This window comes from Entelurus aequoreus, linkage group LG01, assembly GCF_033978785.1.
Source record: "Entelurus aequoreus isolate RoL-2023_Sb linkage group LG01, RoL_Eaeq_v1.1, whole genome shotgun sequence".
NCBI lineage: Eukaryota > Metazoa > Chordata > Actinopteri > Syngnathiformes > Syngnathidae > Entelurus > Entelurus aequoreus.
Genome location: NC_084731.1, coordinates 41,858,962 through 41,873,101, shown reverse-complemented (window position 1 = coordinate 41,873,101; position 14,140 = coordinate 41,858,962). Strand labels below are relative to the sequence as shown.

The 14,140-nt window shown below is 43.1% G+C and overlaps 2 protein-coding genes across 2 annotated transcripts in view; both read right to left on the bottom strand.

Annotated features, from left to right (window-relative positions):
* LOC133652298 (glutamate receptor-interacting protein 2-like) overlaps window positions 1-14,140 on the bottom strand; it is a 400,480-nt gene that overhangs the window by 327,082 nt on the left and 59,258 nt on the right. The window lies entirely within an intron of this gene.
* On the bottom strand, window positions 6,091-9,622 carry LOC133652290 (uncharacterized protein K02A2.6-like). Its single transcript, XM_062050876.1, has 2 exons — window positions 6,332-9,622; window positions 6,091-6,266 (listed from the first exon to the last, which is right to left on the bottom strand). Exons 1-2 carry the CDS (start codon window positions 9,377-9,379, stop codon window positions 6,228-6,230), a joined length of 3,087 nt encoding a protein of 1,028 aa, XP_061906860.1. The 5' UTR covers window positions 9,380-9,622; the 3' UTR covers window positions 6,091-6,227.

Here is a 14,140-nt window from a genome sequence, read left to right as displayed (position 1 = left end):
AATAGGCAGGTTTACTTCCTGTGTTGGTGCAAGTGAGCCATCGTCCCTGTCATAAGCAATCTGCATGTTTGAAGGTGTAAAGAGGCAGAACAAAGGTCCTCGTCGCGCCTTCTTCATCGCGTCTACACGCATCAATCAGGGGGACACCACATCAATCACACACACACACACACACACACACACACACACACACACACACACACACACACACACACACACACTCACTGGTCAAAGAAATTGGATTGTAGCCAAATGTGGAATTGGGTCCAACTCTGTGGCCTCGGAGGCGTTAGGGCCATCGTCTTGTTTAATCACTCAGAAACTATGCAAATGCAGTGTGTGTGTGTGTTTTTGCGTGTGCATGCGCAAACACAAGTCCTTTGAGACACAAATAGTGCGTTGCATCACTTCCTGTGTTATTTCTATTCGAAAGGTTTGACAAGTGAGGAGACGACGCTCTCTCAGACATCAAAGCAGGAGAAACCCTCAGAGGGAAACAAATAAATTCTCCTGTGCGAATGTCAGCATGAGGCTGAGCATACGTTGGTTTACACACAGACAATAACGTTAGCACAAAAGTTTGCCGGTTGAAGGAGTGTAATACGCATGTCAGGCCACTAGTTGGCGACATCACTTTGTTATAAAACATTGTGAAACATTGAAACAATTGTGAAGCTACATTCTGTCTTTGGAAAAAAAGACTTTGAAACTGAAAAATCTAATTTTACTGTTTAATTTTGAAAAATACATCAGTGTATTTAAAATGAATTAAATGGGATGAAAACAAATAAAACAACATTTAAATAACTACTTCAATGGGCCATTAATTAATTAGGGCTCGAGCAGCAGAGCAAGCCCCACAGGGGCCCTATTAAAATTGCTGTGTTTTTTCTTCTCTACGTTTGGACGCCTTTTTGAGGTCCTTAACATGCAAGAAAAGTCCCCATAATTTGAAGGAGCATCAGGTAGGGAAAAAATGCTTTTTTTTTTGGGTCCCGAAAATGAAATTTCAAAATTGTCTCTCTAGCGCCACGTTCAATATTAGAAAAAATACCAGTTTTACGTACTGACACGAAAATTGTAGGAGACGTCTGTCATGACGGGACGCACATAGAAGTCTCAGGAACCCGTATCTTAGAACAAACAGAAAGTTGGCCATTGTATCAGCATTTCCAAGCTTTCCAGGTCCTAAACCAAAGGCCGTGGCTGAGCCAGGACAGGTCGTGCATTATCATACGCACTTCCGACTACAACTTTAGTCTTTCCAAAAATAGCCTTATTTGCGAAAAAAAAGGTTTTCTTTCCAAGGTTAACAAAAGCAACTTTAACTACATACAAAGCTATAAACAAAATTAAGGCTCAAGTGTTGCGTAAGCAGTGGTCAAAACATTTTTTCCCCGCCAGTCTCTCAACCCCACATTTGTCCATTTAGTTTCACCTGTGCGCCCCTATATGCTTCCGTCACAGGTGACCACCACAATGACCAACACCAAAGTGCAGTAGCGCAGTAGGCACCAAGTATCCATCAAACACCACCACAATTACCAACACCAAAGTGCATCAGTGCAGTAGGCCCAAGTATTCATCAAACAACAAATAATCAATTCAACTTAATATATGTAGGACTACAGAAATAAAAATAACACAAATGGCTACCACAGCCATATTGGTTTTCGTCTTGCATTTTTCTGCGAAAATAGGGGTCATACTTTACTAACTCCTCCTAGGACTTTGACCAAATGAGTCGCATTAAAATTACGGATACTACGCATATAGGGGATGATCGATTTTAAGCACATTTTTCCTACGCCATAAGATGTGGGCGTGGCATGGCCCCAAACATTGCTCCGATGATTTGCCACAAAACACGGAGCGTTAACAACTCGGCTCCACAAACTCAGATCTTGATCTTATTTGGTAGAAATGATGACGATGACACCCTGAAGTGCCCGATGGGTCAGCATCTATTCTTAGCTAATCATAGTGGGTGGAGCCTAGCTACTCTACTACTCTACTGTATTTTAATGTTGGTCATTATGGTGGTACCTGGAGAGCCAAGTGTTTTCTGAGGCTGTAGTTAGTGAAAGAAGTTTGGGAACCACTCATTGAATTAAATATTTTAATATTTAGTTAATTATTTAATCATATAATTAATGATTCAATTAATGATTTAATTGAATATTTAAAATGTAATTATGATTTATAATTAATTATTTCATCATTGGTTTCACAACTTAATTATTTCACGACTTGATAAATTATTTCATGATTTAACATTGTATTTAATTATTTCATGACCATGTGTGTCAGCGCTTCATGAATGTATTCAAAGTCAGTGGTCGGGGCTGACAGGGATCTAGTCCAATGATTGCTTTGGTTTAAAGCCTGGAACTTTGGAAGTCTTGTATGGCGGCTAAAGAGGATGTAATTGTACTTTTTCGGGAGTTGGTGCACATCAGACTTTGCAGAGTATGCGGAAGCAAGACCACAGCATGTTAGTGAATCACAACCATATTCAACCAGAAAACATGTATTTTTATGTTTTAATACAATAATGTATTTGACATAATTCTACATCAAAATTAGATTCAAAGTTTTCAAAGTACAAAAGGCACTAATTTAGCTTTGTATGCATACACATGTCGTGTCACGAAATGAATACTTATGTCAGTGCACTTCAATAAGTACAGTATACTGTGTACACTGAGTACTTATTTTCTGGGTTTGCACATGTTGACTGTGGAGTGCTGTCCCAAATATATTACTAATGTTGTTCACTTACTGGAAAACATAATCACAATATTTACCTGCTTCTTCTCTTCTTTTCAATGGTGCATTGCAACCACTAGACAGAGCATTTTCGCCAATGTTTGAAAAATAAAATATCTGCCATCTTTTCCGATAAGTAGCCAAGATGGCGACTATCGAGTGGGGTAAGTTTCTTCCACTGCACACTCAACATTCTAAATATTTGGAGTGCTAACAGTGCATTTTGTTTATCGTACTTGTTAGTGTGAACGCACTTATGCACTTAAGACTAAGTTTATTGTAAGTGTGCCAATTCATAATCTTAGGTCCCTTTTACACTAAGCCGGTTAAGGTTATCCAGGGTAAATCCCACCTAACCTTATCCGTGTCCACACACACTCAGTGCCACCGTTTAAGACCCCCTCCCCCCTCCGTCCGCCGGGCCAACGCGACCTAGTACACATGCGCGGAAAATGCGCACGTCATAGTCACCTCCAGTGTTGCTTTGTGTGCAAGTTCTTAAATGGAACTTATCTGAACAATATCCAGTGTTGTGGTATTTCAATTAACTGGAATCCAGCATGCTGTGGGGCCCTATTGTAGTGAATCACACCTGAGCCATCATAAATTAATCAAGTCTTTAATGGACATGTTGAAGTAAAAAACTTGTTAGCAAACTTTATATACTCTGGACCTAGACGTTGAGTCCGCGACGTACATGGCGGACAATAACTGATACAGTGTGCTTTGCCAGTCCAAATGCATTCGCTGTTTGTCCGTAGTCTTCCCTCGTCGGCCAGGTAATACAAAGCACACGCTACCTTTTTTTATCACACCCACGGGAGCCCGCATTCTCGTTGTCTCTCCTTCGACAAATGGACAAAGTTTTTCCGTAAGTATAATCATAGCTGACCTGGACACACACTCGTTGACAAACAAATCCCACCAGGCTGCCGTTCTTCCAAGGCTTATCCAAAACCGTCTCTCAACATTGCTGTGTTGCATCCGAAATAGTTGCAATCGCGCGTTTCCTTTTCTTAAGGTATTCATGTGCGATTTCCACAAGCGTCTGTACATTTAGAAGAAGGAGAAACACGGGCATGTCTGGATGACTCGCCGAGTTACGAAACCGGTTATTATGAAACTGTGTGGGGCGCGTTATTTCTGATGTCACTTCCTGTGCAGGGTGCGGTCTTTCTGGCGTCACTTCCTCTCCGAACTCAGTTTGTAAACGATCAATGAGTCCATACAAAGCTAAGAGCCGGAGAGTCAAGAAATACACAGTGCACTTACCCGTGTTAAAATTATCCAAGGAGGGGGACCTTAAACCAGTGTTTTTCAACCTTTTTTGAGCCAAGGCACATTTTTTGCTTTGAAAAAATCCGGAGGCACACCACCAGCAGAAATCATTAAAAAACAAAACTCAGTTGACAGTAAAAAGCCGTTGTCGCAACTGTTGGATATGACTTTAAAGCATTTCCAAGCATGCATCACTATAGCTCTTGTTTCAAAGTAGGTGTAATGTCACCACCTGTCGCATCACGCCCTGACTTATTTTGACTCTTTTGCTGTTTTCCTGTGTGTAGTGTTTTAGTTCCTGTCTTGCGCTCCTATTTTGGTGGCTTTTTGTCTTTTTTTGGTATTTTCCTGTAGCAGTTTCATGTCTTCCTTTGAGCGATATTTCCCGCATCTACTTTGTTTTTATCCTTCTTCAAGGGGACGTTGTCGATTGTCATGTCATGTTCGGATGTACATTGTTGACGCCATCTTTGCTCCACAGTAAGTCTTTGCTGTCGTCCAGCATTCTGTTTTTGTTTACTTTGTCGCCAGTTCAGTTTTAGTTTCGTTCTGCATAGCCTTCCCTAAGCTTCAATGCCTTTTCTTAGAGGCACTTACCCTTTGTTTATTTTTTGTTTAAGCATTAAATACCTTTTTACCTGCATGCTGCCTCCCGCTGTATCCGACATCTACAAAGCAATTAGCTACCTGCTGCCACCTACTGATATGGAAGAGTATTACACGGTTACTCTGCCGAGCTCTAGACAGGACCGACACTCAACAACAACATATCATTTGCCGACTATAATTACTGGTTTGCAAAAAATATTTTTTACCGCAAATAGGTGAAATTAGATCATCTCCCTCGGCACATCAGACTGTATCTCACAGCACACTAGTGTGCCGCGGCACAGTGGTTGAAAAACCCTGCCTTAAACGATGGTTTAGTGTGGCTGACACGGTGCTTAGGATAAATAATTATTCGTTTAAGGAGTTATCCGCCTTAATGTAGACATAGCCTTATTGCCATACAATTTAACTGTGCTTTTTTTAGCAAACATGTTTATGAACAGCTTTCTTACGCATTCGCTTGTGTTGTGCGGCAGAAGGTTATTAGTGTATAATGAATGGCTCAGGGACACAGAGAGGTAGCGTTGCTGTCATGTTTACTCGTCATTCAGGAAGTCCCCCTCAGCCCCAAAGCACCCTGGGATATGTAGGCATAGCCTACCACTACACCTCCCCTTCTTAGTTCAGCAACAACATATTCAAACACAAACTAATAAGCAAACTTATTCAAACATTTTAGATGAACTTAGACCACTGTAAATGAATAACTCTGACATAGTATTACAATCATCTTTCGCTTACACTTCTTTTTTTTTTTTCTTTTTTTTTTTTTTCTTTTTTTTTTTTTTTTTTTCCACAAACAAGAACTTGAAATACTTTAGAGTTCTACAAAACGCTTACATTTCTTTTTTTTTTTCTTTTTTTTTTTTTTTTTTTTTTCACAAACAAGAACTTGAAATACTTTAGAGTTCTACAAATCAAGTCTCTCAGGAGCCTTTGTCACTCTGCCTGACCTGGTGACTTGTGGTTGTCCAGGAGGAGTACCTGTGGCTCTGAGGTGGATTCTGTTTCTCCTCAGAACGCCCCTGTCAGTCTCTACCAAGTATGACCTTGGTGTGTGGGCATTTCCCAATACAGTCCCAGGGGTCGCTTCCGTGGTGACCCACACTTTCTGTCCAGACGGGAGCTCTGGGAGCGCACGGGAACGGTGGTGGTGGTTGTAGTTTGCAGCTTGCTTGCGTCGCCCTTCCTCATCCTTCTGGCGAAACTCCTGCAGCTCGGGCCATTTAGGGTCCAGCTTGCTTGAAGGCTGCGGCAGTGATGTGCGCAGGTTCCTCCCCATCAGCAACTGCGCTGGTGAGAATCCGTGCTCTAGCGGTGTGGCTCTGTATGCCAGTAGTGCCCTGACTTGGTCAGTGTCTTTTTCCCACAGCTTCTTGACAGTTTGAACAGCACGCTCCGCTTCACCATTCGCTTGTGGGTAGCGAGGACTGCTCGTGACATGTGTGAAGCTGCACTCTTTTGCAAATGCTCTGAATGCCTCCGACGAAAACTGGGGCCCATTGTCAGAAACCACGGTCTGTGCGTAACCATGATGACTAAAAGCATCTTTCACAGCTCCAATGGTGGCCTCAGATGTCGTAACTCTGAGCTCTGCCACCTCGATGTACCTAGAAAAATAATCAACAATAAGCAGGTAAGTCTTTTTGCTCCATTCAAACAGGTCCATCCCCACCTTTTGCCATGGGCGATCTGGTACTGTGGTCTCCATCAGCGGCTCTCTGTACTGGATTCTATATTTTTGGCACGTTTCACACTGGTCCACTGCCTCTCTGATGTGGGCAGTGATTCCAGGCCACCATACCGATTCCTTGGCTCTAGAGCGACATTTGGAGATTCCTTGATGACCTTCGTGAAGTTTAGTCATGATCTCCCTTCTGAGTGTTTGTGGTATCACCAGTCTCTCGCCTTTCATGAGAAGGTCATCTGCAAGATACAGGTCTGCTCTGACCTTCCAGTAGGGGGCAACGTCTGGCCTCAGCGTGTGTTTTTCCGGCCATTCTGTCAGACAGTAGTGTGACACTGTTTTGCATGTTTCATCTGCTTGTTGTGCCCGTTTAATTTCTTCCAATCGTGTGTCTGTAGCGGGGAGTGAGGACACAACAGTATTCACAAACACCTGGACCTCTCTTTCAAGTTCCAAGTCACCAGGTGACATCTTGTCCTGAAGCGGCGCTCTAGACAGCGTGTCTGCAGTGATGAGGTTTTTCCCTGGGACATGAACAATGTCATAATCATACCTCAGGAGTCGCAGACGAAATCTCAGAACCCTTGGTGGCAGATCATCCAAACCTCTGGTGCTCAACAGTGGGACCAGGGGCTTATGGTCTGTCAGGAGTGTGAAGTGTAGACCCTGCACGTAGGAGGTCAGTCTTTCGCACGCCCATGTTGCTGCCAGCGCCTCCTTTTCAATCTGCGCATAGCGCTTCTCTGTATCTGTCAGTCCTCTTGAAATAAACGTCACTGGTTGCCATGAGCCATCAGCCTGTTTCTGCGTGAGAACAGCACCTATTCCGTATGCTGATGCATCTGCTGCTACTTGAGTCTCTGCTGCATTTGAATATTTAGCAAGTGCTGTCGGTGAGCTCAGTCCTTCTTTCAGCTTTTGAAAAGCAGTCTGTTGAGGTTCCCCCCAGACCCACTCATTTTTCTCCCTCAGTAGGTCTTTCAGGGGCACGGTGACAGTAGCCAGTTGTGGCAAGAATTTGGACAGGTAATTTGCCATGCCTATTAGGCGGCGCACATCCTCCGCGCATTCAGGCTCTGGCATCTGAAGAATCGCTTTTGTTTTGTTTGGGTCGGGCTCGATGCCTTTTGCCGAAACCTTGTGACCAACAAAGATCATGTGCTCCTTAGCAAACTCACACTTCTCGTTCAAAGTGAGGCCTTCCTCCTGCATTTTCTGGAGCACACTGTGCAGTCTTTGGTCATGTTCCTGTCTGTCACGGCCATACACAAGAACATCATCTGCATGACACAGCACGCCCTCAAAATCCTCCAACATTTGTGACATCCTTCTTTGAAAATGTTCTGGAGCGGATTTGATCCCAAAGGGCAGGCGGTTGGACAGATATCTCCCAAAAGGAGTGATGAATGTGGTTAATGGTCGTGATTTTGGGGTTAATGGGATTTGCCAAAATCCAGATCGAGCATCTAGTTTTGTGAAAACCTTTGCCTCTGACATCATCGCAAGTGTTTGGTCGACGGAAGGAAGAATATGGCGTTCTCTTTTCACTGCTTTGTTTAGCTTTGTGAGATCTACACAGATCCTGAGTTTGTCCTGCTTTGGTTTTGGAACCACAACCATTCCAGAGCACCAAGCCGTTGGTTCTGTCACTTTTGATATGACTCCCATAGTTTCCATTCTATCCAGTTCTTCACGCACTTTCTCTCTCAGTGGCAGTGGGACCCGTCTGGGTGTTGAGAGAGCATAAGGTGTCGCTCCTTTTTTCAGCTCTATGCGGTACGGCTCCTTCAGCTCACCAAGCCCATGGAACACCGCTGGATACGCTGCTTTGAAATCTGTTTCAGGCTGTGTCGCTGTGACAGCCTCTGCTCTGTGAACCAGTTGCATGGCCTCTATGGCTGGTAGTCCCAGAAGTGGTTGTGTCAGTCCTGCCACAACATAAACATGTTGGTCTGTAAAGAGGCCTTTTGCCAGCATTTTCCCCTGGAAACAGCCCTTTACATTCAGGGGGTTGCGTCCCGGTCCAAACAGTTTCTTAAGTGGTTTCTCCAACTTGCCATCTCGTGTTGGTTTAAAGACACTTTCCGGTATGGATGTCACGTCAGCTCCTGTGTCGATTTTAAAATTAATGGCTTCCCCGTTGAGTAGTATATTTTCCATCCAAGGCCTTGTAGTCTGTGTTTGCACCTCACCTAGAAAAGCATAGTCCTCCTGATCATTGTCACCGTCTGACTGGCACTCTGTGACTGTGTTTACTGCTTTCCCTCTGAAACAGGCCACTGCATAATGTCCAATTTTGCGACACTTGCGACATTCTACATCTTTAGCTGGGCAGTCTTTCCATGCATGTCTGCATCCTTTTCCACATCGGCCACACTCTTTTTCTCCTTGAGTGTCTGACCTTTGGCCTTTGTTTGAGTGTTGAGGCTTTTTCCCCAGGCGCTGAAACCTTGTCTGAACAGCATCTAAATTTATCTTGGAGTCTCCTTCTCCAGCAGTGTTGTACATTAATGTCTGTTGTTTCTTAACAGTTTCACTTTGTCTCACTCTTTGTATTGTCTTCACCAGGGTCAATTCTGAGTCCATCTGTAGCTGTTCTGACAGCCTCCTGTCATTTATTCCAACCACAATTCTGTCTCTTATTAGCTCTTCCTTCAGATCTCTATAGTTACAATGTTCTGCTAACTTGTGCACAGTGGTGATGAATGCTTCTGCACTCTCTCCATCTTGTTGGAACCTCATGTTAAACTGGGCCCTTTCAAAAATCACATTGTGTTTTCCCACACAGTGCTGCTCAAATGCTTCTTTAACTGTATCATACTTCTTTTTGTTTTCATCAGTCAACGGTAAAACTGCCAAAATATCATCTGCTGCATCTCCCATAGCATAGAGAAGTGAATTCACCTGATACTCCTCTTCTTTCTCTGTTAATCCAGATACAACACGAAATCTCTCAAACCTTCTGATCCATCTTGGCCATCCTGACGGATTTAAGAAGTCAAATGGTTCTGGGTGTGATATTTGTGTAGATGCCATTGTATATTCCCTTAGTTGTCGATCAGGAAAGGTTTGTGTAGCTCCGCTAGCTTAGCAACTTTTCTTCACTTATCTCCGTTTTTATTGTCAGCACTGAGCTTCCTCCAGGCTATATTCATGAAGAGATAACATCCACCGCTTCACAGGAGTATAAAGTTATAACTTTTGAGTTCTTTTTCACTCTCTGACACCATGTATAATGAATGGCTCAGGGACACAGAGAGGTAGCGTTGCTGTCATGTTTACTCGTCATTCAGGAAGTCCCCCTCAGCCCCAAAGCACCCTGGGATATGTAGGCATAGCCTACCACTACAATTAGGACTGAGAGGATCCAAATATCAATAATCGATACAAAGGGTAGTATCATATTATTTTGTTGAATTAAAGTTGAAACAGTTAATTGTTGACAAAGTTGTTTGAAATCCCCTATTTCAAGACCATCGATCCATCTAACTGATGAACAAAGACTGCTGGAGCAGCGCTAACTGAAAAGTGTCTTGTTCAGTGCGCTTCTCCATTTGTGACGTTGGTGTTTGTGCTTTTGTTCTAAAAGTCACAGATGTGGAGGTTTTTGTGTGTGCGTGTGTTTTTTCCTTGCAGTTGTGTACTCATTGTCTACTCATGCATGATTGGAATAGTATCTGCCTGCTGCTCCTGTTGAAGGCTACTAGCAGTGCACTGTCAAATACAATCACACAAAAACACACTAGAAGGTCTGGACTTGTAACTCTCATGTTTAACGTCTTTATTCAGTGTCTGCATTATAAAAAAATGCATGAAATAAATAACTAGATTAAAACATGCCAGGGAAAGTGTTCACTTCCTGCCCCCACATTAGTAATCACACACAGTTGCTTTGCATTTGTCTACTACTGCACTCCGTCAATATCAATATTAGCAAAGTGCTTGATTCATTAAAGCAAACGAGGTACCGACACACACTGCGAGTGTTTGTGTAGCTCTGCTGCGACACGTTCATCAAACATGGCCACACGACACTGAGCCGCACTGCAGTGCCAACGCAGTCAATGCGAACATTGACACTCGTCGCTCTGCGGCCGCTTCATTAAACAGTAATCCTCGACTATCGCTGTTAATTGGTTTCAGGACTTACCACGGGAATTCAATTTTCCTATAAATGTTATATTTTTACAGTCAGAGCATGAAAAAACGGTTTGTGACCTTCTAAATGTTTTTTTTAACATTATGGGAGCCCTCCAAACATTAAATAGCACTCACATGTTCACCTTTACACACCCTTAATCCAATATGGTAAGCATAATATTGAATTATGACATTTAATGTATTGATTGTAGTATGGCAAGACATATTGCGAAAAAAATGTTTGTTTGTTTGAAAAAAATATTTGCCAACGAAAAAATTATTATAAATAAAAAAAAAAACATTTTCAAACTAAACATTTTTGGTTTCAAATTTTTGGTTACAAACCTTTTTTATTAGTCAGGTCTTGTAGGCGGGCCTCCTCTGGACATTCTTAGGTGATGGTGTGACCATACTTGCCAACCCTCCCGTTTTTAGCGGGAGAATCCCGGTATTCAGCGCCTCTCCCGACAACCTCCCTTCTCCCGACAAACTCCCGGTATTCAGCCGGAGCTGGAGGCCTAGCCCCCTCCAGCTCAATGCGGACCTGAGTGGGGACAGCCGTTCTCACGTCCGCTTTCCCAGCAGCTTGCCTGCCCAATGACGTCATAACATCTACGGCTTTTAGAGAGTAGAGTGTACAACAAGCAGAGAGAGTTCTTGGTTTCTTATGTGGGTTTATTGTTAGGCAGTTTCATTAACGTCCTCCCAGCGCGGTAACAACACACAACAACAGCAGTCACGTTTAGTCTACTGTAAAGCAGTTCGTCTGCCGTAAACAGCAATGTTGTGACACTCTTAAACAGGACAATACTGCCACCTACCGGATAGCCTGCAGAATACTGAAATTCAAGTATGTCTTTTATTTATATGGATAATAAAATAAAAAATAAAAATAAAATATATATATATAGCTAGAATTCACTGAAAGTCAAGTATTTCATACATATATATATATATATATATATATATATATATATATATATATATATATATATATATATATATATATATATATATATATATATATATATATATATATATATATATATATGTGAAATACTTGATTTGGTGAATTCTAGCTGTAAATATACTCTCCTCTTAACCACGCCCTTGGCCATGCCCCAACCACGCCCCCCGCCCCAAACACGCCCGCCCCCCCCACCTCCCGATATTAAAGGTCTCAAGGTTGGCAAGTATGGGTGTGACCATTCGGGCGTGACTGATAACTACTTTCGCCCTCAACACGTATGGAGGGAAAATACCAGAGACGATACTGACTGTTGGAGCCAAATATCCTTATTTGTTTATATTTTTTTTATTCTATTTTCTCTAATTGATTGTTGGGTTCAGCATTATGAATTTCCTTTGCGGCAGATTGCTCCGTCCACTTCCTGTTAAGAACCAGGAAGTGTTGACAGGGAGGGCACTGTGGCTATGGTGCGGTTACCATGGTAGCCTCCTTAAATTGGGTTCAGGTGTGAGCATGAGCCAGGGCAATTGGAGGACAAACAGTTTTCGACCGTGTCGTGTCATATCGTGTCGTGTCATGTGGTGACAATGCTGTGATAATGTGCCATTCAAGGTTAGTAGTGATGGGTTGATGAGGCCTCATGAAGCGTTTCGACACATTGCAAAACTGTATTGATACTGTGTCGATACTGTGTCACTAAATACTGACATCTGCTGGACATTAAAAATCCCTACAGGCAACCTATGGACCGACTCAACTGACACTGATTTTATGACCTAGTATATACAATAATATAAACCAAGTCATTGTATTTCATTTAGGATTATTTAATATCTTCATTTAAATAAAAATATATTTTTATCTTTTTTAGATACAGTCAAATAATGTGAACATGTATCATGACTAGGATGGTAGAAGGTGGGGATTGAACCCCAGTAACCGATTGCTGGCACGGCCACGCTACCAACTTCGCCACGCCGTCATTCCTGTGCCTTCTCTAGTTACAGTAGTGATGGGTCCTGCAACACAGATGCATAGGCGCATGCGTCGAGCTCATAGAGCGAAACCCTGTGTCGGTGCGCGTACCGCTTTTAGAAAGTCACGTGACCGATCATGAGCTGCTTTGGTCACGTGACCGATACGCGAACTGTATCGCACTGACGCCTCCTCTGTGCCCTGTGAGCAACATTCCCTCTAAGGTGCGCGCCTGCGCAATTGCGCAGTGCTCAGGCGTCCTCCGCGCACACCGTGCGCCGCACAGCCAATATATGCCGCGCACCAAATCAAACCCATCTGAATTCTAAACAAAATAAACACATTTATTCTGTGTAATTTTGAAATGCAACTTTGAGTGACAGTGACAACAAGCGGCCCTAACGGTGTTCGTCAACAACACGCATTGCGCCGCTTCCTAATAAACAGTTTGACGCGCAGGCGTCAGTGCGATACAGTTCATGAGCGGTCACGTGACCAGAACAGCTCATGAGCGGTCACGTGACCAAAACAGCTCGTGTTCGGTCACGTGACTTTCTAAAAGCGATACGCGCACCGACACAGGGTATCGCTCTATGAGCTCGACGCATGCGCCGATGCATCGGTGTTGCCGGACCCATCACTAAAGGTTAGCATACTTTGTTATATAACTTACAATTGATTTAATTTAGATAGCTTGTAATAAACGGATTGTCATATCCAAACACAGTTCTACAGTACTGGACATTCTATCATTTACACGCGTCAAACTGGTCAACACAGTCGCACTCGGTACCAGCCCAAAGGTAAGGGCTGTACATTAAGTCGAAAACTATAGTCTTCATTCGTTTTGGAAAAGGACTAAGTTTGAATGTCAGTAAGACACACGGTGGACACTTCATTAGGAACAGGAAGTAATTAGACCGCATCAACGAGCAGTGTGTGCACCTGGAGCGCACGCTGGGACGGTGTTCAGCCACAGGCCGGGCTGTTTCGCCTCCTTTGGACCAAGAGACGGGAGGACAGCGGACGGGAACGTTGTTTGGGGCCAAAGAGCAACGCAGCGACAGACAGACGGAGGACGCCGCGCTGATCGAACAATAGCCACGGCGGCCGCAGGCCTCGTCGTTTGGAGCGACAGCTGAGCAGCGCTGGGACACGCAACGCTGTTTGAAGTTTTGTACTCTTTTTGAAGATATTGAACTCTTTTCGAAGAACATCTTTTCAAGACAAAAACAAAGTAAAGTTATGTAGCGTGCTACACGGGTTAATATACTGTATGGCCATATAATAGTGTGTGCACACAAAGACAGAAACAAAAAATCCAATGCATTGGTGGTTAATATTCATTGTTATTTAACCCGTTCGTGGGTACATTTCTATGTGGTTTTGTGCATGATTGCAACCCGTTTGTGGGTACATTTCAATTACAAGGTGGTGTTTATGATTCCTTGTGCAAGCCCGTTCGTGGGTGAGGTTTGGTTTGAACAAATGCAAATGAATAATAGCGGGTTTTGATTTTTGGTGTTTTGACTGACATTAATAAGGTTTCGATATATTTGATCTGATTTTGAATTGTGGGTTGTGTACAATCATGGATCTTGGAAAAGGCAAACATGATGCTTGGGAAATGCATGATCATGTGTTAATGGAGGAGTTAAAGTTAACACATTCAATTGGTGACACAATTAAAGGTCAAATGGAACCCTCACAGG

What these genes read in the sequence shown, in the direction of transcription:
- LOC133652290 (XM_062050876.1), bottom strand. Translation starts at nt 9,379, where the DNA reads ATGGCATCTACACAAATATCACACCCAGAACCATTTGACTTCTTAAAT. An exon ending in CAGATCGCCCATGGCAAAAG is followed by an intron (nt 6,267 to 6,331) that starts GTGGGGATGGAC and finishes TTATTTTTCTAG; the next exon opens with GTACATCGAGGTGGCAGAGC.